Source organism: Corapipo altera, unplaced genomic scaffold (genome assembly GCF_003945725.1).
Source record: "Corapipo altera isolate COAL_440 unplaced genomic scaffold, ASM394572v1 67, whole genome shotgun sequence".
NCBI classification, from domain to species: Eukaryota; Metazoa; Chordata; class Aves; order Passeriformes; family Pipridae; genus Corapipo; species Corapipo altera.
This window is the reverse complement of record NW_020884906.1, coordinates 7,551,645-7,579,365: the sequence shown is the minus strand read 5'-3', so window position 1 is coordinate 7,579,365 and position 27,721 is coordinate 7,551,645. Positions and strand designations below refer to the sequence as shown.

At 44.2% G+C, this 27,721-nt stretch overlaps 1 protein-coding gene across 9 annotated transcripts; it reads left to right on the top strand.

The window, feature by feature from the left end:
* Positions 1-234: 234 nt before the first annotated feature.
* Positions 235-27,686, top strand: GIT2 (GIT ArfGAP 2). 9 transcript variants are annotated; one of them, XM_027652076.1, is made up of 22 exons: positions 235-342; positions 5,147-5,280; positions 5,805-5,917; positions 6,622-6,727; positions 7,025-7,111; positions 7,213-7,343; positions 7,820-7,914; positions 8,574-8,619; positions 9,123-9,128; positions 9,470-9,521; positions 9,992-10,064; positions 10,386-10,483; positions 10,765-10,876; positions 11,780-11,922; positions 12,709-12,858; positions 14,908-15,156; positions 16,528-16,617; positions 19,183-19,265; positions 19,357-19,539; positions 24,394-24,457; positions 25,309-25,555; positions 25,834-27,686. In XM_027652076.1, the coding sequence occupies exons 1-21, from the start codon at positions 291-293 to the stop codon at positions 25,519-25,521; spliced, it is 2,280 nt and encodes a 759-aa protein (XP_027507877.1). In that variant the 5' UTR covers positions 235-290; the 3' UTR covers positions 25,522-25,555; positions 25,834-27,686. The 9 variants fall into 9 exon arrangements, with proteins under 9 accessions (XP_027507877.1, XP_027507878.1, XP_027507876.1 ...); XM_027652077.1 differs by having other exon boundaries at positions 9,473-9,521; positions 25,309-27,686; XM_027652075.1 differs by having other exon boundaries at positions 25,309-27,686.
* Positions 27,687-27,721: the final 35 nt, after the last annotated feature.

Here is a 27,721-nt window from a genome sequence, read left to right as displayed (position 1 = left end):
GCTTGCCGGAGAGCGGCCTCTCCCGCCAGGCTCCCGGAGCGCCGTCTCTCCCATCCTCCCGCCAGGAGGACGTGACTGGAACGCTCGGCGCTGCCGCGCTGAAACAGCGCTCGATCTGAGGCAGGTCCCTGCCAGGAGCTGACACTGCGGGCTGCCAGGAGTAAAGATGGCGGCGCGGGGCGCCGTGCGCCTGCGGCGCGGCGCCGAGTGAGGCGGTGCGCATGCGCGGTGCCGGCGCGGGGCTGGCGGGGCCCGTTACCGGCCCCGCTCCCGCTCCCGGCGGGGCCGCGATGGCGAAGCGCCTGAGGAGCAGCGAGGTGTGCGCCGACTGCAGCGCGCAGGGTGAGCACCGCGCCGGGCCCGGCGGCACCGCCCCTCCGAGCGCCGGGGGTGTCACCGCCCCCGTGAGGGGCCGCGATGGGATGGGTGGGAAGGGACCTCCGAGCTAATTCCGTCCCACTCCCTGCCACGGGCTGGGACGCTTTCCTCAGAGCAGGTCGTTCCCGGCCCCGTCCTACCTGGCCCTGGGCGCTCCAGGAGTGGGATAAATTCCGTGTTGGAGCGCCCGGGGGGCTGAGGGGACAGAGCCCCGGGAACGTCCTGTGGGTATCCGGCTGGGCAGGGGGAGATCTGGGGCTCCCCAGCTCGGCCGGGATGAGGGCTGACAGAAGTGCCCCTCGCAGGCACGGCTGACAGGTGGGAGTGTGTCGCTGGGAGGGACGGGGCTGTCCTGGGGAGTTGGGGAGGTGGGAGCCGGGCAGGGTTCGGGGCCATTCCGCCCTTCCCGTGTTCCAGGGTCAGGGGGGTTAAGCTGAGCCTTGTCCCACGGCCGGGGCTGAGTGTTGGTGTCCCAGACTGCCAAGGAAAGTGGTGCTGAGGGCTCTGACAGACGCGGGTCGGGCAGGCTCAGAGCAGCGTCTGCTGTGTGTTGACAAGTCTCTCACTGCAGATTGTTTTGGAGCTTATGGAGACGGATCTTGTCTTTAGAAAGGCAGTTCCATCTCCTGACCATCTGTAGCTCTGCTGCTCTTACATCTAAAACTGTCCTGGTTAATTTTTTTATTTTTTTTTATCAGGTTGTCCTTCCTTCTCTGTAGTGTTTGCTGTTTGTGTTCTGTGCTGGTTCTTCCAATATAATTAATTAATTATGTATGTACTTAAATTAACTAAAACACTATAATGTAGGTAACATTTGAACGGCCAGAAGAAAAGATGTGGGAGAGGGAAGAACAACTTGTATTAAATGTGACTTATGTTTTTAAAAAAAAAAATAGTAAAAATCCCAGTCTTCTTACAGAAGAAATTCTCCCTTGAGAGAGGGGTGAGGCCGTGGCACAGGTTGCCCAGAGAAGCTGTGGCTGCCCCATCCCTGGAAGTGTCCAAGGCCAGGTTGGAGAAGGCCTGGAGCAACCTGTTCTAGTGGAAGGTGTCCCTGCCCATGGCAGGGGGTGGGACTTGATGAGCTTTCAGGTCCCTTCCAGCCCAAACTAGTCTGAGATTCTGTGACACTACTTGTATCTTCACAGAATTCTGTTTTTGCAGTAAATAGATCTGACATTTCTCACGCAGGCACTTGTCCCTATCACGCAAGGGAGCCTATCTATGCTTTTAAACATCAGGGTGTTTTGACTCAGATAAAGCTCTGGGATTGTTTGTCTTCCTTAAGCTGGTCAGGGTATCAGAATCACTGTTGGGATAATCCTGTAACCCATCCCTTTATTGTGTCGTGTCGTGACATTACAGCATTGTCTGGTATTTATTTATTTACTACAAATCTGCTGTCTGATCCATAGATGTAAAGAAACCTTAATTTAATCCTTTCTTAAATAAAATAAGTCAAACTCTTCCTTTCCCTAAAGCAGAGGGGTTTGTCGGGAGGGTGGGCTGTGTCAGGAGCCCTGGGGGCTGCACCAGGTCGGGTGTGCCTGACACCTGCATTAATTAGTGCTTCCCCTGGGACTTCCTCAATACTCCCTTTGTTTCTGTGGCAGAATGTGGAGAGGCTTCTGTTACAGGAGCTGATCTTACCCGAGCCCTTCTGGTGCACTTCCTATCCCAGGCAGGAGTTCACTCTCAGACCCACGGCTGGGCTTGTCTTCATCTCACGCTTCCTGTTTTGAATCACCCTGCAGGTTCCTGAAAGTGCTTGGCCCCGGCTCTGCAGCCTCTCCCCTCTTGTCTTCTGTATCAAAACCAGTGTGGGCAGCAGGACCAGGGCAGGGATTGTCTCTCTGTGCTGGGCACTGCTGAGGCACCGCGAGTGCTGTGTCTGGTTCTGGCCCCTCAGGGCAGGAGAGGCATTGAGGGGCTGGAAGGGAACAGAGCTGGGGAACGGTCTGGAACACCAGGAGTGGCTAAGGGAGCTGGGGGGGCTCATCCTGGAGAAAAGGAGGCTCAAGGGGGACCTTCTGGCCCTCTGCATCTCCCTGACAGGAGGGTGGAGCCAGGGGGGGGGGGTCGGGCTCTGCTCCCGGGGAACAAGGGACAGAAGGAGAGGAAACAGCCTCAAGCTGTGCTAGCAGAGGTTCAGGTTGGAGATCAGGAGGAATTTCTTCATGGAAAGGGCGGTCAGGCATTGGAAGGGGCTGCCCAGGGAAGTGGTGGAGTCCCCATCCCTGGAGGTGTCCAAGGAATGACTGGACATGGCACTCTGCTCTGGGCTAAATGACAAGGTGAGGATCAGTCACAGACTCGATGGTCTGGGATGTCTTTTCCAACCTAAATGATTATGGGATTCCGTGTATTTTGGTACTGGCTTAAGCATATTCTGATCAAGCCCATAACTGGGTCTCTCTTAAAAATGACTCAAATAATTTCCAGCACAGATGCTTCATTCCATTAAATTTAAACCCAAAATATCCATTTTCCCATAAACTGAGAGCACTTTCTGCTTCTTCAACCTGCCTAATACCACATCCCTTCTCCCTTTCCCATCCCCATCTGTTCTTTGGAACAAGTAAATGGTGCTAAGCCAGGTATGGATTGATGTGAGGGGCCACAGATGCAGAAAACAGGTTGCAGTGCTTCACTTCCCCCTGCTTTTTGGTCAGTGCTCTCCCCTGTGCACGGCATCAAATCCATCCTGCTCTGTGTCCTTTGGGCTCCTGGAACCTTTGCAGGAGCAAAGAGCCTTCTCTTGGCCCAGTGTGCTCAGCTGCTCAGTTTCCCTGCTGAATCCATCTGTTGTCTTTCCTTTTGTTTTCCTTTTATTGCATTTATTTGCATCCCACCCTCCGCATTTCCAGCAGTGCCCTTTTTTGAGGGACTCTACGTAAACACAAACCCTTTCAGCAATGTGATTTCTCTTAGGTACAATGTACAAGCTGAAATTACAAGGAAAACCTTGGCTTTTATTCTTCAGCAGAGTTTTTAAACCCCTTTTTCTGCTATGAAATGACCAAATAAACAGTGGCTGATTTCGTCGGGGTGAGTTGCTGTTGTTTGGACCCAGTTGAGTTGGGTATTGGGGTGGATGTAAAGAAAACCCCCAACGCTGGCTGTTGGTTGTGCAGTGAGTGATGCTCAGGAGCAGCCTGGGACTGTGACAGGAACAGGAAAGGGAAGGATCCCAAAGGATGTGATCCGTGTGTGATGGGCTGGGCTCTAACGAGAAGGGACCAGGCTCATTAATCTGGAAGGCTGCCTCAGTTTGTGTCCTTTGGTTACAACAGATACCTCTCACTTCATTGCCATTTTTTTTCCTTCTTGGAAGTGAAAGCTGTTAAAGTAATGGAATGATTTAACAAGGAGGTTGTATGCATGTTATTGATTTGTTTTTTAAATTAAGTTAGGGTTTTCCTTAAAACATCTGCTTTAATCGGACTCTGGGCTGTGATGGTTATCGTGGATGAATAGACTCCCTTCCCTCATGGCCCAGGGTCCAAACAGGTTTGCCTGCATTGCCTTCAGCACAGACAACATCAACTCTACTCAGAAACCACAGCTGTGATCAGATCTCATGTTCAAGGATTCAGCCAGTTTGTTGCATGGGTCAGAGAAGCCTTTTCCCTGATGCACCATTGCTCAGATGTGTTCTGACAGCACTCAGAAGGCCTCTCATCAGATACCAGGCTCACGTTGTACTCAGCCTGAGACTCATCTCTGCATTTGAAATTAAGATCTTTCCAAAATAAAAGAGAATTCCTTGATTTCCTTTTTCATTCTCCTGCGATGTGCTGGGTCAGGAGCTCTGTCTGGCTGCTCGGTTGCCTGTTCCTGCAGGGTTCTGGCACGTTGAGTTTCACGTGTCACTGACAGAAATTGGAGTTTCTTCTGGAGACTGAGCTCCAAACAGCCAAGGGACCTGTTTGGTGTCCTGTTGGGCATTTATTGTTTCAACCTGATGTACCATTCCTACTCGATTTTATGCTTTCTGATGTTTGAAGCTCTGTAATTGCTCATATATATTATTTACTACTTCACCTCCCATCAGTTGTCTTTCTGCATTGCTTGTAAGATGATTCAGTTTGGATCTAACGAGAGATAAAGTTATTTTGCTTGACAGTTTTGGATATTACTGAGCCTTTGACTTGACATGTATGTACCTTTTTTTTTTTAATTATGACACTCTTGAGTGTTTTTATTATTTAAAGTGGAAGTTGAAAGAACATTGCAATAATATAGAAGTGAAGACTGAGTAGTTGGGGAAAAAGCCTGACTGCTGTTCCCACTTTGTCTGTATGGACTGGGTGTTTTTAAAAAAAAACAATAAAGATTTTTGTGGCAGGTTTGGGGTTTTTTCCCCAAAAACAAACCAACTGGAGTTTTTCCAAAGAATAGGTAGGTGCTGTTGTTAGGAATGTGGGACTCCATGAAATACCAAGTAAAGCACTTCAAGGCGGTGATAAATTCAGTGTCCTGTTATGCTTGGAAAGGAAACTATTTTCATAGGAAGAACTGCAAGCAGTGGGGTTTTTCCCAAATTTCCACAGCGGATCTCCTTGCTGTCCTGGGAATCCCACATCCCCCAGGAGGGCAAGGGCTGGTGTTTCCCATTTTCCCAGCACCCAGAGCCCCTGGCTGTAGCATTTACATGCTCACGGAGTGGCTAAGCAGGGAAGAAGGCAGAGCTCCTTGTTTTGGAGTCTGTGTTTGAAATATAAGGTCACGTTGCCTCCTGTGTTGTAATTAATGGGTTCTTTTCCAGATCCTTGCTGGGCATCCATAAACAGGGGGATTCTGATCTGTGATGAGTGCTGCAGTGTCCACCGGAGCCTGGGCCGCCACATCTCCCAAGTGAGGCACCTCAAACACACGCCGTGGCCTCCAACACTGCTGCAGGTAGGAAGGAAAACTGTCTTCCTTGGTTAAAACTGGATATATTAATTTTTTAATATCATTAAACTGTTGTTTGAGAGGGGCTGGTCCTCTTAATCTTTCGTTTTCTAAGTTAGTCTCCTCTTGTTTCTCTTGTTTTCTGTGACGGACCACTAATACCAGACCACTGAAATCAGGATTGTCTCTGCCTTTTTAGTTTGATACCTTTGCTTTGGAAGGTCACCTGAATTTTCTTTCACACTTCTTCAACAGATCTGCATCAGCCTAAATTTTCAATGTATAGTAAGGTTTTCTTTTCAGTAGAGCTGCTGTTGGGAAGAGAAGGGAATTTTAAAGAGCTTCTTACTACATTCCACATCATAACCTCCTCAGCACGTGCCCAGTTCTGATATCCCAGTAGGTTCTGGATGCTGGCACACAGAATGGGAATCTGTTGGCTTGATATCTGCTTGGAAATAATTACAGATATTTGATTAGTGCAGCCAGCAGCACAATGTCAATGCCTGTGTGTGTATCCTGGGTTTCAGATGGTTGAAACGCTGTACAACAATGGTGCTAATTCCATCTGGGAACACTCTCTGCTGGACCCTGCCTCTGTCATGAGTGGACGGCGCAAGGCCAGCCCGCAGGACAAAGTGCAGTAAGTGGGAAATGGCAGAATTATTATTTTATAGAACTGTAATTATTTTATTCAGCGGTGACAGAGCAGCAAGGAATCCATGGGAACCTGAGTGTGTTTTGTTGCTGGAGGAGAACAAGACTGAACTAGTTATTTGTGCACCCATTATTATTTTTTCTTTGCTTTCCAAGGATTAATTTTTAAAAATTTATTGCAAAAATTCATTGCTTGAATTCCCTGAACTGTTGTCTCCTGACCTCTCACTTTAAATAGTGAATAGTCTTTGAATCAAAAGACTTTTAATTCTCATGCCACGTGCTTCAGTTATCTGAATGCTGCCAAAAAAACTGAGTTTGGCTGATGAATTAAGCAAAAATTGGGAGATTTCTGTCACTGATTATGGTGCTTCATTTTAAAATGTAAATAACTGCATATAGTAAGTATAGATCTGTAGTTGGCATAATTTCTTTTAAGAAATACACACCACATGCTGTGGTCTGCAGATACTTTGATATTAGTAACAGAAGTTTGCTCTTCATAGTCAGACAATCAGTGCTGGGTCGTTTTTTAGTGAAAATATTTTTCCACGTCTGACTTTGCCACTGGCAAAGATCTGATTCCATCTTCGCTTGTGAATTTTCCTTTTTTTCTGGAGCATCTGTATTACTGTGAAAGCACTGATATTTCTTTCCTTTCCCTTCTGTTGCCTGGATTTCTGTTTGCAGTCCCAACAAAGCCGAGTTCATTAGAGCTAAGTATCAGATGTTAGCGTTTGTGCATCGCCTGCCGTGCCGGGAGGACGACAGTGTCACTGCCAAAGACCTCAGCAAGGTGAGGGGGCACCTGCAGGGACAGCACAGCAAACCTGACTCACTTCAGTCAGCTGCTTTTGATTCAACCACTGCAGTTTTTCTGCACTGTTACATAAATAAATAGAGCTTAGCTTCACCCTGAAGCCACTTTTTTTTGGTAATATGTATGGATACTGGAGGTGATGGTTGAGAGGCATTGATTTAGGTTAATTGGAGAAGAACTCTTGCACACCACTTTCTGAAAGGATTGGTGAAAAGCAAATGGTGATTCACAGTTGTTGCTGTTGTATTAAATATAATCCTGCTTCTTTTCCAGCAACTCCATTCCAGTGTGAGGACAGGGAACCTGGAGACCTGTTTGCGACTGCTTTCCTTAGGAGCTCAAGCCAACTTCTTTCATCCTGTAGGAACACTTTTTTCATTGTTTTGATAAACCATCAATTATAGCTCCATCTTCTGCTCAGGCCTGTTGATTAAGTAGATATTTTCCTTCATCTCTTGTAGGAGAAAGGAAACACCCCTCTCCATGTTGCTGCTAAGGCAGGACAGACTTTACAGGCGGAACTGTTAACGGTTTATGGTGCTGATCCTGGCACACAAGATTCCAATGGGAAAACTCCAGTTGACTATGCAAGGTAGAAGCTCTGACATATGTTACCTGATGTTCATAAATTGCGTGAGGAACCTACTTAGATACATTTCTGTCCTGAAAATAATCTGGATGTTAAATGCTAATTATACTTTTTCTAGAAGGAGTGGATGCATAAAGAGTATAAATAGGCATTTTCATAATTTCATAGCTGGTGTTCTGGGTGCTTGAGACAGTTGTGATCCCAGTGACACAGGCTGTGCTGTGCCAGGCTAGCAGCTCTCAGAAAAGGGGTCTGAGGAGAAAAGTGTCTGCAAGCTCAGCCAGCTGAGTAGGCTCCAGGGGTGTGGAATAACTCAGGCACTGCTGTGGGAAAGGGCTGAACTGCACAGATGGGTTGGGGCGCACAGGGTGGAACCAGGTTGTGGGTCTGTGCTGGGTTGTTCTACATCAATTCCTGTGACCATTTTTAATTCTGTGTGTCTCAATGACTGACTGATGTCCCCTCTGTGTGTGACCCAGACAAGGGGGGCACCACGAGCTGGCAGAGCGGCTGGTGGAGATCCAGTACGAGCTCACAGACAGGTTGGCTTTTTATCTCTGTGGCAGGAAACCAGGTAAGCACAAGAAACTGCACTCTGGGGTCTGTCTGTTTAGTTATAGGACAATTCAGACTGTGGCATATGACGTTTGTGTCAGTGTTAATGCACTTTTTATATCCATTTCAGATATTCTAGTATTTATATTCTGTATAAATTATACAGGAAGAACCAAAGAAAGTATAGGATGCAAGATTAGTGATGATGCATTTAAAATTCAGATAAAACTGTAGGGTTTTAAATACACCTAGATTAAAAATTAAGCTCCTTTCTCTTTTGCCACAAATGCATGTTCTATATATAAACTGTAGAAACTCTTCCAAGTAGTTTCTTGCAATTGAAATGCAAAAGCAGGGAAGTGTTAATTAAGTAGGTTCCTTTTGAACATAAGCACACTTAAAAGTTTTTAGCTATCAGCTGCCATAAAGTCACCTATTTTAGAACTTAATATTCTTTTTTAATATGATTTTAATACAGTTAATAAGCTTTAAATGGAATCTTTGATAATACCAGGAAATTGTGGTAGGAGTCTTCTTTTAAGACTTGCTAACTCTGTGTAATTGGAAATTGAGTAATTGCATGCAAAATAAATTATTCTGTGTTTGCCTTTTCCTTATATTCTTGAAAATCATAGACCAGTACCAACCTATTAAAATGCAATTTGTTTTCAACTCTAGAGCACAAAAACGGGCAGCACTTTGTTATACCTCAGATGGCAGACAGGTAAGTTGCTGATTCCATGGAATGTTTGAAAACATCAAAATAAAAAAACCCCTAATGATTACATTTCATTTTCTTTCTGAAACACCTTTTAAGCCCATTGCCATTCCAACTTTTTATGTGTGCCTTTATTAATCTTGGAAGCTTTTTTTTCTAGAAAGAATATTTTCATATAAACAAAATCAGAAAATTATAGAAGTTTGCTGTGTTTGTTAAAATGCAGGGGGAAGGTGAGACAATTCTATTAAGGGAACACACTTGGGAATTCCTAAGAAACAGATTGTGTAATAATTTAAGGAACAATTGAGGTGGTTTCCTGATTTTTTAAAGTAATACTTTAAAAATACAAGAAAACTGTGTTTTCCTCTGAAAATATTTATACTTTTGATCATCTGAGTGTTTTTAAGTTTTGGTTGTGAATCAATGAAATAATATTTGTACCAAACATATCAAGTATTAATTACAAGTCCCTGTTTCTCTTTTCTTGCTGTGCAATTGGAAATAAGACGGCTGTAAGTAAACTACTGTCCAACCTACTGCTTGCAAAATGTCTATGAAGAGCTTTAATAAAATTAAAATTATATGGGTAAAAAATTGTGGGTATCCATATTCCAAAGGATTTTGGGGATTATTTTTTTTTAAATTTAAGATTGTTGTGTTTGAAAGCTTTTGAATATGCTAATTGTGATGTTATATTAGTAACATCAGTGTGTTAAAAGTGATACTAAAAATACTAAAATATTAAGGGTTTTCAAAAAAAAGTGACATTTTAATCACTGAGTTATTGGAATGTAGAATTTGTGTTTAAGCCATGACATGCTGTAGATGTAATGATCACATCTTGTTTTCATAGCAGTCTGGATGTATCAGAACTGGCAAAAGCAGCCAAGAAGAAGCTTCAGTCTGTAAGTAAAACTCCTTTTCTAGACATGGCAAACTCCTCACTTCATCTTTCAGGCTTCCTAACACAAGGATCTTTTGAATCACCCACTGCAGGAACAGTTGGAAACACAAATATTTTGTGGGCCTTCGCTGTTCAGTTAATCCCAAATCTACAGTGGTGTTTGGTACCTCATTCCCACAGTGGCTCTGCTTCACCCAAACACACGAGGTCTTTTTGTGGTCAGATAGGAGAGAAAAATCCAGTAACCAGTAAAGAAGTGTAGAACAGAATTGTTGTCCCTGTACCCAGAAACTGGGTGATCATCCAAGTCTGCTCCATGGATTTACCTCACTGGCTGAGAAAGGAGCATTTCTATGAATTATATAGGCTGAAGAAAAGAGAGCAGAGTTGTGCTCTTACATTTTCTCTGTTACAGAGATCTTATTGGGTTTAATTTATTTTCAAACTGTAATTATTCTCTTCCACCCTTAGCTAAGCAACCACTTATTTGAAGAACTTGCCATGGATGTGTATGATGAAGTTGACAGGAGGGAAACAGATGCAGGTGAGTGAGGCTTTCTGGAATGAAATAAATCTGAATTGTTACATTACAAAAAAGGTGCTAATCCAGCCACATGTTCTGTTGAAATGCTTCTGTATTCAGTAATTACTGCTGATGGGAGTTTCTTTGTCTTGCATTGTATGAAGGGGATGTTAATTCAGAAAATGCTGTGTTTTTCACAGAGTAGGGAACCCTCTGGGGAAAAAGCCTTCCTTTGAATTGATTGTGTTTGTGTTTGAAATTGTCTTTTATTCTTTGACAAGAAGCACTGTCGAATAGTACAGGAAGGTTATTCCCTGTTTTTGTTTTTTCCCTCTGGAGCAGTTTGGCTTGCAACTCAGAATCACAGCACACTTGTGACAGAGACCACAGTGGTCCCTTTTCTTCCCGTAAATCCTGAATATTCCTCAACCAGGAATCAGGTATGAAATCTTCTTAATGCTGAAAAATAGTCTAATAGGCCAGGTAATTTAATAGACCTAAGGAATATTGCTTTACTATATTTCATTACTGTAGAAGAGTTACATCTACTTGGAAAGAGGTTTAAGTAATTTACATTTCCCTCTTAAGTCACACTTTTTGCAGTAAATGTAATTGAATAGTCAACTCACTCTGAGTGTATAGTCTTAGTTTTTCTGGGAACTCTGCTGTTCATCTAACACAGGATGTACTTTTATTTTCCCTGCATTGTTCTGTAATTTAGGGAAGACAGAAACTGGCTCGATTTAATGCCCATGAGTTTGCTACACTGGTCATAGATATTTTAAGTGATGCCAAACGAAGACAACAGGGGAATCCTCTCACTGGTTCTAAAGGTGAGTGAGCTTCTGTTGTCAGTTCCTCTGAAGGCAGTTCCTCAGTGGTTCAGTCATTCCCAGAACTCTTTCAGCAGTGCTGTGTCAATGGAGAGAGAGAGAGATTGTTTTTATAAATAGAAACTAATTCGTGGGTATCAGGCTACTGACAGCAGGCAGTAGGCCACCAAAATAATGCCCAAATACGGAAGATTAGTCTGTTAAACTTGGTATTTGTAACAAGAATCAAGGGGGATATGTGCAATTTAGGAACATTCTTTTGTGATGGTTGTGATTTTTATAATAATTTGATAATATTTTCTGGAATACTCCTGAACAGTGCAACAGTGACACTTGTCTCAACTGGCATCTGGGATAATGGCAGGGGTTTAGATGTTGGAATTTCTGGCTGCTCCCTACATGCAGGACGTGGCTGTAATTTAGATCTTATTGCTAATTCACCTAACAAAAATGTTTATATTCTGTATTTCTTGAGCATGACAGATAGCAAAGATCACAAATACTTGTGTTAACAGCAAGGCAGAGCCACAGTTCTAGGCATGATGGTATGAAATAACATTGGAGCACTGGTTCTTCCTCTGGAGAGAAAACACAAAAGAATCTTTTCTAACTTTTAATTTTTCCCTGTATTTTTCATTTGGATGCTGGCATCCATTTGTCCAGGGTAGTCTGTTGGGTTTTTTTAATATGTGTGGATTTCATTGAGCTGTTAAAGCCTGATTCTCATCACTTATTTTAACTTGCCTAAACACTTAGAAGAAATGAAAAGGCAAAACCATCAAACTAGTTTTGGACAGTGGTAATTCATACCTGTTAGGTGGATCTAAATTAATGTTTTAAAAGTGTGCACTTCCATTTCTTCTCCAAACTCCCTTGTATGTTTTTTAATGTGTTGATCTGCAGAAAATGTGGAACTGATACTCAAATCAATCAGCAATCAGCACAGCAGTGAGAGTCAGGATAACGACCAGCCTGACTATGACAGTGTTGCTTCAGATGAGGACACAGATCTGGAAACAAATGCAGCTAAATCAAACAGACAGAAGGTAGGCTTGAAATGGTGATACACACCCTGAATGTTATTCGTAAAGGGAATCTGCAGTCAATCCTTCCCCTTGTGAAGGGGGATTTAACTTGCATAAATGATCAGAAAATGGATTTTAAAATTAATTTTCAAATTAATTTTGTAATCACACCTCACTCTATGAATTTTCTAATAAGATTAAGTGTTGTGACTTGAGGAATTTTTATTGTAAAAAAAAAATACTTCTCTAGAAAAGTAGTGTGTATATCTGGAGATAAGAGAGAGACCTAATTGCATACATGAAATAATTGCATGTACCAAAACATCCTCAATCAGTGATTCCATGATATTTCATGAAGGTACTGCTTCCTACTGAAGAAATATTTACAGCAGACCAACGTGAACAAGTGGTTTAAACCATTCCTGAAAATAATGCAGAATGGCTGAAAAAGGGGCAGTAGGTCTATTAATTCTACTTTATTTTCCCCTGATGATATGCACACTGGATGTTTAGCAATCTATCTTTTATGACTTTCCAGTTCTTTATTGCATATTTTAAAAAATCCTTATGAAAACAGTATTTTGTCACTGAAATGCTGAGACAAATGTTTTTAGAGAAGCTAGGAGTTGATTGACAGCAGATATCTTTTACAGTGGACTAAAATGATGCTAATTAATGGATCTCATTAATTTAACTTAGATTGAACTGTGATTCTTTTGAAGTAAATACATGAAAAGCTGTAGAAATGTCATTGTTTTGTTTCCTTCTTTCTCAATGGTTTAAGTATTTTTCTGTTCCTGTTCCTAGAGCCTGGATTCAGACTTGTCAGATGGACCAGTGACAGCCCAGGAATATATGCAAGTTAAAAATGCTTTGGTGGCTTCTGAGGTGAAGATTCAGCAGTTAATGAAAGTGAACATCAACCTGAGTGATGAGCTGAGGATCATGCAGAAAAAGGTAACAGGCACAACTCTGCAACCCCTCAGCTCTTGGGGTGTCTGAAGGTATTAGAATAAAACTGCTGGAGCTGAGGATGCAATAACCCAATATTGGGATAGTGAGAAAACTCATTTTAAAGAGCTGCTCTGGGGTCAGATATGCCACTATAAATATTTATGTGCAAGACATGCTTTGAATGTTGTTTTTTCTGGAGCTAATGCTGATCTGACCCAACAAATCATGATGATGATTTGACTTATGTCAAAGCTTTGACATAAGTTTTCCAAGTAACAAGACAGTTTTTGCAAGTCTTGTGTGCTTTTATTGTCTTTAAACAATGAGGAAGTAAGTGCCATCTATATAATGTACTTCCAGCTTTTCCAGTAAATATGTTGGTGGGTTTTTCCTGTTATTAAGCCTAGCTGGAATGAAGAGAAATTAAAATCCAACCTTAGTTTGGCTGTACAGAATGGTCTGCAATGTGACAATACAGTATAAAGTTCTTGTATACCAGGAGGCCAAGATTTATTTGTTTGCCTGTGTTTGAATCCATGGGAAATAGCACCTATAGGACATAGTGATAAATTCAATTCCTGCCTTAAACCTGCACTGTGGGTTTGTCTGGACAAAGGTAAAGTAGAGATGTCTCATTTACAGCACGAGTTACTATGAGTAGATGGTCTGATACAAAGAGAAAACTGAGCATTTGTGCTAAAATCCTGAATTAAAAGCTCAAAAATCTGAGTTTGGAAGCCAGACCTCTAATTCCTTATATAAACAAATCAAGAATTTGTTGTGTGCTTTGCAAATAGAGGCTTTTGTGGGGTTAAGGAGAATTTATATCTGTACTGAGTTCAGTCTGCTGCCTGACATGGTAGCTAGAAAAGACTGGCTGCTTCCTCAGATTAATCCCTTTAATTAGTGTTTAAAATCCTATTTTCCAAATAATTAAAATCCTGCAAGAGTGACACGTAGAGAAAGTTTTTCAGGCTGTGCCTGTGCAGGTGAACCTGCTGTTCTGGGCAGAGGTTGATGCTTTGGAGGGTGGTGAGACTGTTCAGCTCTTTGTACCTGAGGCCAAGCTAATTCAGCAGGTTGGAATATCCTTGTTTGTTAAGGGCCAACATTCTCTTCTGTTGTGTTCAGATTTGCTGAGATGGTGAATACTGAGGGATCTCACGGTGTTTCCTTGGTCTTTTAACGCCTTGTACTGGTTGAGCATTTCTCTTGCATCAACTGAATTAACTTTCCACTTATACTGAGTTTCTTTAAACAGATATAGTGTATTTAGGGTAAAAAAAAAAGTCTTCAGAGCCTATAAATTAATGAGACTTTAGTATATTTATGTGGTGTAGAAGGAGGGAAATCATTGCTGTGCTGCAGTGTTCTTTACTGAATCTTTTCTTTCTGATGTGTTAATATAGCAAACTTACTCCGAGTAACTCCACCAAATAAAACAGAATTGGTGCATTTTTACTATCAGTCAAGTAATAATCAAAAGCTTTAAAATGCTTTCTTCTTGGCTTCTTAGAAAGCAGTAGCTGATGCTTAATTTTCATAAGCTAAATTTTCTCCTTGCTTTGCAGAGCAAGCTCAAGTTCCTTTGTGCTGCCTCTGGTGTCTGTGCTGCAGTTCTGGCATTGTCACATTTCATGGGCCTTATGTTAAAGTCTGCTAAATTCTTGTATTGGCTGCTGAAATGGATCACTTTGCTTGGAAAACTGTTGTGTTGTCAATCCTTTCCCTCACAACCTCATTATATCCCACAATTCCTGTGCCAGTACAGCAGCCGGGAAAGAATGGATCGTGCGTTTTGAACTACAGCACCCAGTGTTAAGATCTAAATTAGCTTGCAGTGCTGGAAATCAGCACCTAAATATTTCCACATCTGGAACACAGATGTTTCTGTGCTCATACCAAGCAAGTCAAGTAGATTTTGAAAAAGAAATGAACCCCCAGCTACCAGTAACTGGATTTGGTATTAAAGCTGACAAGCGTGTATTGCATGGGCAGTTTGCTCTTGGCACTTGCTGTTAGGAAACAAACACTGCTAAACATTTCTTTCAGCTTCAAACGCTACAGAGTGAAAATACCAACCTCAGAAGACAGGCCACAACCAATATCTATCAGGTCCAAAGTGGTTCTGAGTACCCAGACCCCACCACCAATTCCTCCTTAAAGCGGCGCCCGTCGGCCCGGGGCAGCAGGCCCATGTCCATGTACGAGACTGGCTCGGGGCAGAAGCCCTACCTGCCCATGGGGGAGGTCACCTACCCAGAGGAAAACAGCCCAAGGCTGCAGCCCTTCCCTCCACACGTGAGTAAAACTGCTGCTGCTTCTGCATTTCTTCTCATGTTCAGCTTTCCTGGCTCTTCCAGCTCTGCTCGTTCACCGACGCTGCTCAGCTCTGCCTCAGAGAGGAAAAAGACCAGAGGGAATAAGAACTGTGAGAATTGTTCATGTTTGCTGTATTAACATGTCTGCAGGAGCCTGATGGTTTGAAAAGTAGAAGCTATAGCAGTTCTGGAACATGTAAACTGGAGCTTTTGGCTTCTGCTCAGCTGTTTTTTTTAACCACAGTATATATGCCAAATATCAAAATGTGGCTGTTTGAAAATGAGGAAGGAAGGAAAGTAGTATTCAAAGAAGGCAGGTAATATTCATAGATTTGTTCAGATATACAGACAGGTGCCAATTTGTGGAACTTCAGAACCACCTTGAAAAAGTAAAATTTAAGCTGAGTTTTCCACACACCAGTTTCTTATTCTGAGTTTGCAGCTGGAGGCTGGAGATGGTTTAGATCTGTCAGTCAGATTCTTCTGGTTTAGTATTTTCCTGTGTGATGTGCAAATAGTGGAGAGGGAGTTCCCTATTACTAAAGAAATTTTGTACTGAGGTGTTCACACTTTGCATAAGTGACCCAGCACACACCAGTGCATTTAATTAATGAGTGCATTGAATTAACTAGTACAGTTAATTTTTTGTTGTTATCTTTTTAGACTTCCCCATGGGCAGAAACACCGGACAGTATTTTTTAGACACATATTTAAAATTTGTGGATTTGTTACAGCATCTTTCCCTGTTGTTAGCACTGTCTTGTATTTCCTTCCAGTCGAATGATTAAGACCTCTAAAATATATTTTGAAGTTATGGCATAAGGGAGGGCAAACGTTCCATGCACATTCCAAAAAGACAATTGAATGCACCAGGGAATCAGTGCAGAAATTTGTCTGCTGGGTTTTTCCCCGCCTCCAGTTAATTAATTTAAACTATGACATTTAGATCACTTTGAATTATATTGGCATGTTGATACAAAGGCAGTTCTGGCAGCAAGAAATGTCAAAATTCATTCGTGTGTGATAGTGTTTGCAAAACACGACAGTGCCCTGTATAGGTCCTTTGGTCACTTGATTTGAACATTGATTTGTTATGTGGAGTTAGTTAATTTGGCACTGTGGTGAATATATTTTGTTCTCTGTGGAATTTGGCACCTCTGGAGTGTCAATATTAGGGTGACATCAATTGTATTTTGAAAGAATTAAGTCCACTCAGGCTAAGCCGAACTCTCAAAATCATTCTTGCTTTGTCATCTCCATGGTTTTAAGAATGTTCCTTTATTTAAGTTAAGAGTTTATTTGTGTTTTGTTTGTGGTTTTTCCCGAGTGTTTTTCTCTTTCCCATTTTTAGATCGGGAGGAGTGCGTTTGTGACCTCCTCTTCATCTCTACCTTCCTTCCCCTCCACGCTCTCCTGGTCAAGGGATGAGAGCACACGAAGGGTTAAGTACCTTCCCACCTTTTCCCTGGAGGAGGTGACATCTCCCCAGAGCCAGATGCCTCTCTCTTCCCCCTGTCCTGCTGCCTGGCCTTCTGCATGGAGCAGAACTCATCCCTTCATTCCTTCTGCCACACGCTGTGGGCACTTGTCTCTCTCTAACTTCACAATCTCTGGCGTTTAACACCACACACAGTTCTCAGATCACTTGTTCAGCTGCACAACACCAGAAGACGAGTTGGTTGCTGCTTGGACAGTGATTTTCCAGGCGCTCGCTGATATTTCTAAGCCGATGTACAACTCTCCCTGCTGACTAAAAGCACTGCATGAGGCCTGGCTTCAAAGCTGCTTTTCTTGGGGGCTGCACTTTGCACCAATCCAGATGGGCCTGACTGACTGTTTGTCTTATGGATAACAAGTTTGGGGGTTTAGATGTCGAATGGCCATACTCTGACCTCTCCCTGCCAGGACACAGAACCTCCTTTTTAATTTCTTCTTCTCCCCGTTTTATTTTGACCGTACAGTGTTTGAACATATCAGTGCAGAAAATATTAGATTTGCAAGTAGGGATGGATGATAAAAATTTCAATCAAATATCCTGCTTGGTCAAAAGGAAATCTATATTTGGCTCCAGCTGATAGCAGTGCTGTGTGGTACTAGAAGCTTACAGAGGGTTTGTTTTGGTTTTATTCTATGCTGATTCTATATCACTGATTCCATAGTATCCTATTCTTTGTGGTTCATTGTTGTGGTTTATTTTTCTGACCATATAATAGAGCTTTGCACTATTTGTATTGATGTCTCTACATCTGGGAGAGGGGAAAGGTTAGACCCTACATGTGATAGTTTCTTATCTTCAAAACGTGTCACTTTTACAGTTGATCTTTACCAGCTGTTCTAAGGAGTGTTCAAAAAATGCTGTTTTTGTTGCTTCTGTGCAGAGTAACTTCAAAGGGTCCATACTCCAGGTACTTCAGTGAGAATTGCTGGCTTTAACATTGGATGAGTGTTTAACAAACCTACTGGATCTCAGCCAATGAAAACCAGTTCCTGGTCACATTTTTACTCTGTTCTTGAGGTAGAAGTATTATTCTGTAAGCAGATTCCTAAGTGTATGGATCAGGGATGCAGGTTGGAGGTGTCCCTTGCAGTCTAACACTTGAGATTCCCTCCTCATGACTTCAGGGTTTCTGGAGAGCCCCAAGGCTGGTTGTTCAGCAGGGGTCTGTGGAGGACCCTGAGCTGCTGATCTCTGTGCAGAGTGACACTGGTGGGACATGTTTGCAAATGGACAAGCTGTAGTGGGCACTTCTGATGGGCTGTGCAGTTTTTAAAAGACTACAGTAGGTGGATGTGTGGTGATCCTGGGGCCTGGCTGCGGATTTGGCCTCCAAGCTCATTTTGGTATTCCATTCTTCATTCCACCTTCTCTCTGGGATCAGCCTCCCACTTTGCAATGGGCCTACAGTGCTCTGTCCAGTGTCCAGTCTCTGCTTCCCTGCATCCCTCCTTCCCTCGTTTCAGCTTCTACTTTGGAATTTGCCCTGCTCCCCTTTTGACACCGTTCTTCCATGGCCATCTGTTCCTGATGGTTGGGCCTCCCACCCTTGTTGCATCCTGTGCTCTGCTCTGGGCCACATCTCTCACTTATTTGGCCTCCCAGCCTTGTATCAGTATCAAGCCTTCAGTGGCCTCAACTCCTCACATTTTGGCTCCCCACACCGTTTTGGGCTTTAGTCTGCAATGGGCCTTATCTGTTCTTGTGTCAGCCTCCGAACTGTAATGGGCTCCAAGTCTCCTCCATTCTGTGCCCTTTGATTTTCCACCCACAGTTTGTCCTCCAGCCATCATCTGTCTCCTGTCTTTATTTTGACTTTCTCATTGCCACATCTTAACCCTCATTTTGGTCTTCCATTTTGCAGTGGGCTTCCCAGGGACAGCCTCTGCTCTGGTGTCAGACCCTGGTGCTTGATTTGGCCTCTCTTCTGTCATGGCCTCCCTCACTTGGTTCAGCCTCATGCCCTGTGTGGGGCTTCAGTTCTTGTTTCACCCTCCCACGCTGGATTTGATTTCCACTCTGTGTTCAGCCTCCCACGTGGGCTCTGGCCTCTGCTCTGCTGTGGGCCTCCTGCTCTTGGTCTGGCCTCTTTCTCCCTGGGGTTCTGCCCCTCTCCAGTGGGCTGATGCTCACTGTTCAGGCTCCTGTTTCATGGTCCTGCCGTCTCCATTTAGCCTCTCCTCCTGATGGGATTCTCCCTGTGTGCCCTCAGGGCAGTTTCAGTGGCAGGGGAAGGAGCTGTGTCTGTCTGTCTGTCTGTCTGTCCTGCCCCCGCTGGGTGCCTGGCGCTCAGGCTGGTGGAGCTGTGCTGTGCTGGCAGTGCCCAGGGCCTCAGGTACAAGCTGCAGCAGGAGCCTGGCATGGGGTGAGGGGGCACAGCAGGCTCTGGGGACAGCAGCTGGTGCAGGAGCTGTTGTGCTGAGAGCAAGCCCACGTACACGGGAACAGCACTGGCACAGCCCAGGGCTGCTCTTCCCTGCACAGGCTGAAATCAATCTGTGTTCCTTGCAGGCCTCGAAGCTGGAGAAGCAGAGCAGCGTGTCCGAGAGTGACTATGACAACCCCACCACCCCTGTGGAGCTGGAGGAGCCGGGGTAGGTGCTGTGACACTGAGCTGACACTCGGCTCCACGTGTGCCCCCAGCCAGGCGTGTCCCCAGGCTGACCCTGCCTTGTTCCCCTGCAGGTCGGGCAGGAAGGGCCGGCAGCGGAGCGTTGTCTGGCAGGGGGAGGGATCCATCCCTGAGGACACAGACCCAGCCCCCAGCTCCAGTTTGCCCAGTACAGAAGATGTGATTCGGAAGACTGAGCAGATCACCAAGAACATTCAGGAGCTGCTGCGAGCGGCACAGGAGAACAAGCATGACAGGTAAGGGGTGAGTGCTGGAAGAGCTCTGCAGTTGGTGAGAAACAAGGAAAATTCTTCTGGTGTTTTCACCTGTAGTACACATGAAGGTGAAAAGTACAACCCTTCCATTTCACACCTGTAAAATGTGTAGGTCTGGTGTTTCCTGGTGTCCTAGTCCCTGCACCACAGGGTGAGTGGGAACCAGTGACCAGCCATCTTGTGAGTGGGTTCTGGCTGCAGTTCTGCCTGTCCTGCCCTGCCCTGGCCGCTGCCCTTAACTTGTGCGGTTCTGCTGCAAAATAAGTGTTGGTTTAGATAAAAATCAAATGTGTTACAAAGAACTTGCTGCAAGTTTCTCTTGGATTTTCACACCTCCGTGTCCGTAGGTAAGGACACCCCACACAAATTTGATAGTTACACCAGGGCTTGTTTTAGGAGAAAATTACAAAGGAGGGAGAAATTGCCTTTCTTCTGAGGTGTTAGTACAGATGATGTACCAACAAAAAGTATTTTGAACTCTTGGGTTTAGACACAGCTGAGTAAGCAGGGCACTGACTCAGCACATCAGCCTGCAGCAGCTTCGGCTCCCTCAGGGAACTTCTGATCCACCTGAACAATTAGTATCCAGCATAGCTGTGAGGAGTAAAAGTGATACTGCCCTTGCTGATCATCAGGTGGTGCTCCCACATAGCTCTTCTAGAAGGCTGTAAATAAGAATTACATATTCCCAGGTGTTAATGCCTTTTAGGGCTGGAACACTTTGTTCTCCAGGAAGTCAGACCCTGCAGGCAGGCGGGTCCTCGCTCTGCTCCAGCCCCTGTGCCCTCTGTGAGGAGCAGCAGTGGTTTGGGTTGAGCCCTCACTTCCTGCCTCGCTCAGAGAAGTGCACAACAATGGGGCCACTTTGGTTCTGTGTTTTTTCCTCCTTGTAATTTTCTATTTTTAGAAGGGCCAGGGCGGCCTCTCCCCCTGACGCTGAATGGTGAGTTCTAACGTGCTTGTGCTGAGCTCAGTGCCCTTGGCCAGAACCTTTTCCACTGCAATCCCTTATTACTTGTTTCTCACAGAGAAGGAACAGTAAGAGAAGCTTTAAATGAGTTTAGTTTATGTGTATATCACAGTTTACAGTATTTGAATTTTTAAAAAACCATTGAAAGAAAGAATAGAACACACCTGGCTTTCACTGTTAAACTGATCAGATGTTTAAACAACCTGTTATGTTCATTTTTGTTTTCTTGTACCATGTGTGGGGTGGGGTGTTTGCCTGTACTTAGCTGAGTGTCATCTTGCAAAACCCTGAACTATGAAGCTGCTGATCTTTATTTTACTATTCCCTGGCGTCCTTAACACAGGGGAATGCTTCCTTACCAAAATGAGTTACTGGGGGTGTAATAATACATCCTCCAAGCTGGTGGTGGGAACGTTGTAGGGAAAAATCATGTGCTGTGGAGATAATTGGAGAGTAAAAAAATGATGCAAAAATATCATCTATTAATGAAACACATTCTTCCTTTCTTTCCTCGCTCTCTCCCACCCCTTTTCCCATGCTCTGAGCAGACCCTTGGAGCGTGTGGGCACACTCCAGCTCAGACACAGCCTCAGCTGCTCCAGCACACGGCTCCCCTGGGCTGAGAGAGCTCCCCTGCAGCCTCTGACCGTGCAGCAGCCCAGCCCTGCCTCTTGGTACTCTGGCCTCTGTCCCTGCCTCCCAGGCACAGTGTCCTTTCTCTTTCTCTCTGCTGCCTCTTTCCCTCCCGCTCCGTCTGCACGGGGGTCATGGAGAGCGATGCATGAAATGCTCTGGGTGATCAGGGACCTGCAGACCTGGGACAGCACCTGCAGTGGCAGCTCCCAGTGTTGATTTGGTGGGGAACAGCATCACAGCCTGAACTGGAGCTGGCTCTGGTGTAAAGGATTCTCCTGTCTCTGTTCTGTTTATTGTCGTTTGAGGTAAATTAAATTACAACAACTTGGCTGGAACTGGATGATCATAGAACTATAGAATCACAGAATGCTTGGGGTTGGGAGGGACCTAGAGACCATCACATTCCAGCCCCTGCCATGGGCAAGGACACCTTCCACTATCCCAGGTTGCTCCAAGCCCCCTCCAACCTGGCCTTGGACACTTCCAGGGATGGGGCAGCCACAGCTTCTCTGGGCAACCTGTGCCAGCCCCTCACCAGTGTCACAGGGAACAATTTCTTCCTTTAGGAATAAATCTTTGAGGTTTTATGTTCCCTTCCAACCCAAACGATTCTGTGATTTTATGAACTAACAGCACAACATGTGGTTGCTGCTTCTGTGCACCATTGCAAAAGAAGCAGGAGTTTCACATCCCCAGTGCGGAACATTCACACCTGATAGCTGAGTGTTTGTGCAGCTGGGGGTCAGATGAGATCATTTGTGTCTCAAATCAGTGAAAAAATATGTTTATATAGGATCTTCCAACCCAACCAAAATACTGTTTATAAGTGCCTCAAATAAAAGTGAAGTTTAAGTGAGACGCTCTTTAGAAGAACTTCTCAGGTTCAAACCCCAGCTGACAAATGTCAGGATTAGAGGAGATGAACACAAGTTACTGGTAATGATGGATTCTTTTTCCAAGCTGTCACTACTTGAATATCTTCCTGATGTCTCACTGCAATGTGTGTAAACCCAACACACATGTCAGAGTATTTCACGAGCTCACAGACAGTGTTTAGGTGATAAACTAAAACCATTTCTCCAGGACACTGCAGCTGACCTAGAGAACGTACAATAAAACACATCATTAACCTGGGTCTTTCATTCAGGTTACCCTGAGGGCTTTCTCTGCCTTGTTAGCAAAAGGTTTAATCAGCAAATTTCCCTTTTATGAGGTGGGGTGCTGGTCATGGAGCAGATTAATCATTAACAGCAGAATGGGAATGACGGTGAACTTGAAAGACCTCTCTCCACTTTCAGTTTGGAAGAATTCATGTGATTTGAGACACATGGAAATACTCCTTTTACAGCAATTTTCCTGCGTTGCCGAAATGACCCCAGTGTGTTGCTTCTCTCTCAGTGCATTTGCAAGTGACTGCTTTTGCACCTTTGGTGTTGCAAGATGACTGAATAAATAACACCTGGGGAGTGGGTTTTGGGACTCTTTTTGCTTGAAAGGGCACTGACCTACCATAACCTACAAATGCTGAATAGTTTTCTTGAATGCTCTTACGTAGTGATTTTTGAGATTCTCATGTTTAAGACTGAATCATGTGAACTATCTTATGCTAAAACTGAGTCTTTGAAGCATAAAAACGAGTCTTTTGAAATTAGACTTGTGACAGAGCACACTAACACTCCACTATTTACCGTAAGTTTCACAGCAGTTTATGGTAAATAGTTTTAAGATGTATTTTGAACAGACCAAATTTCATTTGGTGTATAAATCAGAAGAAAAATCTGTGAGGACCAATGGAACCTGTCTTTGCTTTATGAGCTAAATCACCAGAATTACAGAATATTTGGCCTTAAACTCGCACGTGGTGAAAGCAGTTGGTAGTTTGGGGATGCATGTGTGTGCAAACTGCTGTGTGAGAATTGTGTCTTGTTTGTTTACTGTGTACTAATTAATCTAAGAAGGCATCTTTGTGTTCTGAAATTGCCTTAATGTGATGTTTTACCTTTAGTTAAACTTCACCCGAAAAGTCAGGTTGGAATTCCATATGGGAAGTTGGGCACAGCCCATCACAGCAGAGGTCTGGCCTTTCCATTTGGAAAACGAGAAAGGGAAAATACCTGCATGGTGCTGCATTCCTGGCTTCACCTGGTCATGAACTGACACGGGGGTGGAAATAAAATTACTCAGGTCCCACATACAAAGTGATTTTTATTTTTTCTATCTGCTTTTAGTTGTCAAGACTGCAAAAAAATTTGCCTTTTCTTCCCCCAAAGCACCTCTGTATCACCAGATTTTGTTTAAATATTTGCAAGCTGCAGAATCTCACTTTACCTTGTACCTGACTGACATGAACCAGTTTGGTTGGGCATGGTGTCCTGCACACAACAGTAATCCACCAAACAGTGAGCTGAGCCACTTTCTGTACACTTTGGAGATGAATTCCAGTATCTAAACTGTTGGGCGGGGGGGTGGGTTTAAGAAATGTGAGTATGAATTAATGTGCAGTTAATGAACTGTTGCAGCAAGTCCAGAGGAGGCCATGAGGTGGGTAAGAGGACTGGAGCACCTTCCCTATGGAGACAGGCTGGGAGAGTTGGGACTGTTCAGCCTGGAAAAGGGAGGGTTGTGTGGAGACCTCAGAGCACCTTCCAGTGTCTGAAGGAGCTGCAGGAGAGCTGGAGAGGGACTGTTGATCAGGAACTGCAGTGACAGGACAAGGGGGAATGGGTTCAGACTGACAGAGGGGAAATTTAGGTGAGATATACAGAGGAAATTCTTCCCAGTGAGAGGGGTGAGGCCCTGGCACAGGTTGCCCAGAGCAGCTGTGGCTGCCCCATCCCTGGAAGTGTCCAAGGTCAGGTTGGACAGGGCTTGGAGCAACCTGGTCTAGTGGAAGGTGTCCCTGCCCATGACAGGGGGTGGGACTAGATGGGCTTTTAGGTCCTTTCCAACCCAAACCAGTCTGTGATTCTGTAATATTCAGACATATTTCCATAATTGCATACAAATGGAGACTTTCCTGACAACAGTTGGTGTAACAGGTGTGAACAGTTATTGCCTCAAACCCACTCTGAAGAACAATGAAAACTTAAGAAATAATTTTGCACTATTGGTTAAGTTCTTGCTTTTTCTGAAGTTACATAGTTGTTTTTAGAGTAATAGCCACTGAGTAGTGAACTGGAAGAGGAAGGAGAGTCTCTCCATAATGAATAACCCAGTGCATCTTTTTGCAGCTATATACCGTGCTCCGAGAGAATACATGTGGCAGTAACAGAAATGGCAGCTCTGTTCCCAAAAGTAAGTACCTGCCAGCATCAAAATGGTTTTGGCCTCATTCCTCATGTGTAGATTTCCCTTCATAATAAAAACCAAAAACCAGAGGAAGGGAGAAATTATGAGGTGTTTTACACGTTGCACCTCTGCATTTATTAACATGGCAACTGGGAAGGGCTAAAGTGTGAATCCAGGCCTCTAATTGTACTCTTTAACTTAAAATTCTTAAGAATTGCGCATAGTTCCTCCAAAACTGGAGGCTACTTGGATCTAGCTTGAGGAGTTGTGTGGTTATATGGGAATTCCACTAAACTCATCACCCCCTTTTCCATCTGAGTGCTGGTGCCTGGATTTCTTACTTGCAGGCATGTTTAGATCAACAGATCTAAACCATCCACCAAAGTGATCTGTTTGTTCACAGCAAATTTAGGGAGAGACATCTCCATGACTGAGTTCTTGTGAACTTACCTACCTTTCTGAACTTACCTTACTACCTAAACTTACCTGCCTTTCTAAAACTGCCAGCAAAGATCTAAGGCTGTTGTGCCTGTCTGCACTGATCGTCCTGGACACGCTGTCCCCTCCTGCCAGCCAGGATATGGGCTGGGAGCAGGAAACAGGCACCAGAAAATGTGTATGAGTAACTTCCTACGGGAGAGTGAAGCAGCATTCCCTGTGCACTGCCTGGCAGGGGCTTGACATCTCCCTGAGATGAGAGAGGAGAAATTGCGTCTCCTGCCGCGCGGAGAGGCCTGTGCAGAAGGCCAGGGCCTGGCAGCAGATGTCCCCCATCAAAGAGCCCTTGTGAGCACTCCCAGCTGCTGAAAAGGGTTTTTGTTGTTCTGCCTAGTTCAGCTTCTGCTTTCCCTCCCCAGAAGCCCAAGTCGGAGCTGGTGAGGACGTCCTTGCGCCTGCTGACCTCCAGTGCCTACCGGCTGCAGTCGGAGTGCAGGAAGGCCCTTCCCGTGGAGAGCAGCCCCAGCACGGACATCCAGCTGGTCACACAGCAGGTCATCCAGTGCGCCTACGACATCGCCAAGGCTGCCAAGCAGCTCGTCACCATCACAACCAAAGAGAACAACAACTGAGTCACTCGGGGCTTTTTGGGGCTTGTTTTTTAAAGGTTGGATTTCGACACCTAGGTGTGGGACTATTCGAATTTTTATGAGGAAAAACTTAAAGGGGCAAGAAACTTTTTTTTTTTTTTTTTAAACTCAGTATTATTTTTGCATGTTTTCTAACAATCTTATGATTAATTTAACCCACTGCCTTATTCTGTGCCTGTGTTGCCAGTGTAGTTATGGATAATAGCATGTTGCAAATAGCTGTCGAGCCAATACCACGTCCCAGTGCTGTCTCGAGCTCTTGTAGATGTTTCCTTGGGGCCACGTTCTGCTTTCAGATCCTGCTTGTGGGACTCCTCTGGAACCACCTGCACGGATGGGAGGGCAGTGTCTGCCTTGCTCCGTCCATCCTGGAGCCTCACCTGCCAGGATCCCTCTGGATGAGGCTCCGAAGGCTCCGGGACCCTCACTGCCAACCAGCAGGAAGGAGGTTTGTCATCCTGGTAACGGGGTACAAGCCGAATATTCTCTCTTCCCATATCAACTGTTGTGCAATATGTTTTTAGTCTGCTAAACCAATAGTAGTTGTGGGCATCCAAGCTTGTTACGTGTAACTCTACAAGGTCTTTGTCACTTTATCTGTTTTGGAAGGAATTTGAAACTTAATAGTTATTTCTTTTAGTTGTCACTATGCCATTAATATATATGTTTGATGTTACTTTTAGGGCATTAGTGGTTAAAATATTATCCTTTGTTTCTGAGTTAGTAATTCATTCTTAAGTTTCCTACAGAATTTTCCTGTCATCTTCAAGGCACCGTCTTGTTTGCAGCAGCCTTGCTCAGTAACTCCACATCCAATTTCACTAAAGGTTTCTATGCTAATTAACAAAAAAAGGAAGTTAGAAGAGTGCCAGTGCAAAAGCAGCTGTGTCTGCCATGGTATATAACCTCTGTACCTCAACATATCCAAATGTGAAAACATTTCTTATATCTCCGAAGTTTTTTATGCAAATCCTTCAAAATTTGACAACTTACTGAGTAACCCCTGCCAGGCTGCCTGGCCCAAGGGTGGGTGGGTCCCCAGTGGCCACATGTGCTCCAGGTTTCTTCATTCCTAACAGTTCACAAAAGTGTGTCAGTCCATAATTTCAAAAATGAGACATTTTGGGAATCTGAATTTCAGGTGGGAGAGGAAATCATTGATTTTTGCTCTGCCTGTGTCCCATTTGGAAGTGTGTTGTTTCTGCCCAGGAGCTACAGCAGGGGTTGGTTCCTTTTTAAATTATGGTGTGTTTGCATGGATATCCAAACACAAGTGCCATAACACTGCTGGATTCCTGATGCTGTAACTGGCTTCCAGAGTCTGAGGGAGGAAGGAATGGAGAGAGGAGATGACAACTCAGTAAATTAATGTTCTTCACTGTGGGGTTTTATTTCCTTTCTGCCCTTCTGACTCCCAGAAGCATCTGTAGCCTGATGGGAACACAGGCAGGCTGAGATTAGAACTGCAAAAGACCTTTTTGAAACCTCCTTCAAAATCATGCTCCTGGCAATTAAATAGTGAGAATCTTCTAGGAACTTAAATTGGAATCACTGAAAGGCAGCAGCTGGTCTTTTTCAGTGTCTCAGGACACTTCTGTGTGCTGTTCTTTAACATATCTTACCTGCTTTCCAAAGCAGGGTGGCACTGAGTTATGGTGTTATTTATCTCTTATTTAAACCTGCCTTTGATCCAAACCCAAGGGACACTTTGGTAACTGCCAGCCCTTGCTCCAGCTATGCTGAAATCAGAGGGGTTCAAACCCAGCGGGGGAACCCACGAGCAGCAAGTTCATTAACCCTCCCATCACACAGCACTGCAGTCACAAAGTTTATAGCACCTGAAACAACAAAGGTGTTTCTTTTCTTTTATTACTAGATCTCCTCTTGTTCCCCTGTAAACAAACTTGCTCTTCCTTTACAAAATGCTGCAGAGGAAAGGAAAAGCTTTTTTGCCTTTTTTAAATCCTTGTATTTATCAGTGTCATTCTGTCTGTACAATATTTTGACCTAATCTTTTGTTTACAGTATTACTATAAAATGCTAAAACCCTTTCGGTGTGTGAAATAATTTGGGCTTATTTGACTGCTGCTTCTGGAAAGATCTTGGAAAAGGTTTCTCTAGTTGAGTAAAGTGCTGGGATGACTCCCGTCTTTGTCACAGCCCTGTATCAGCTCCTTGTGCT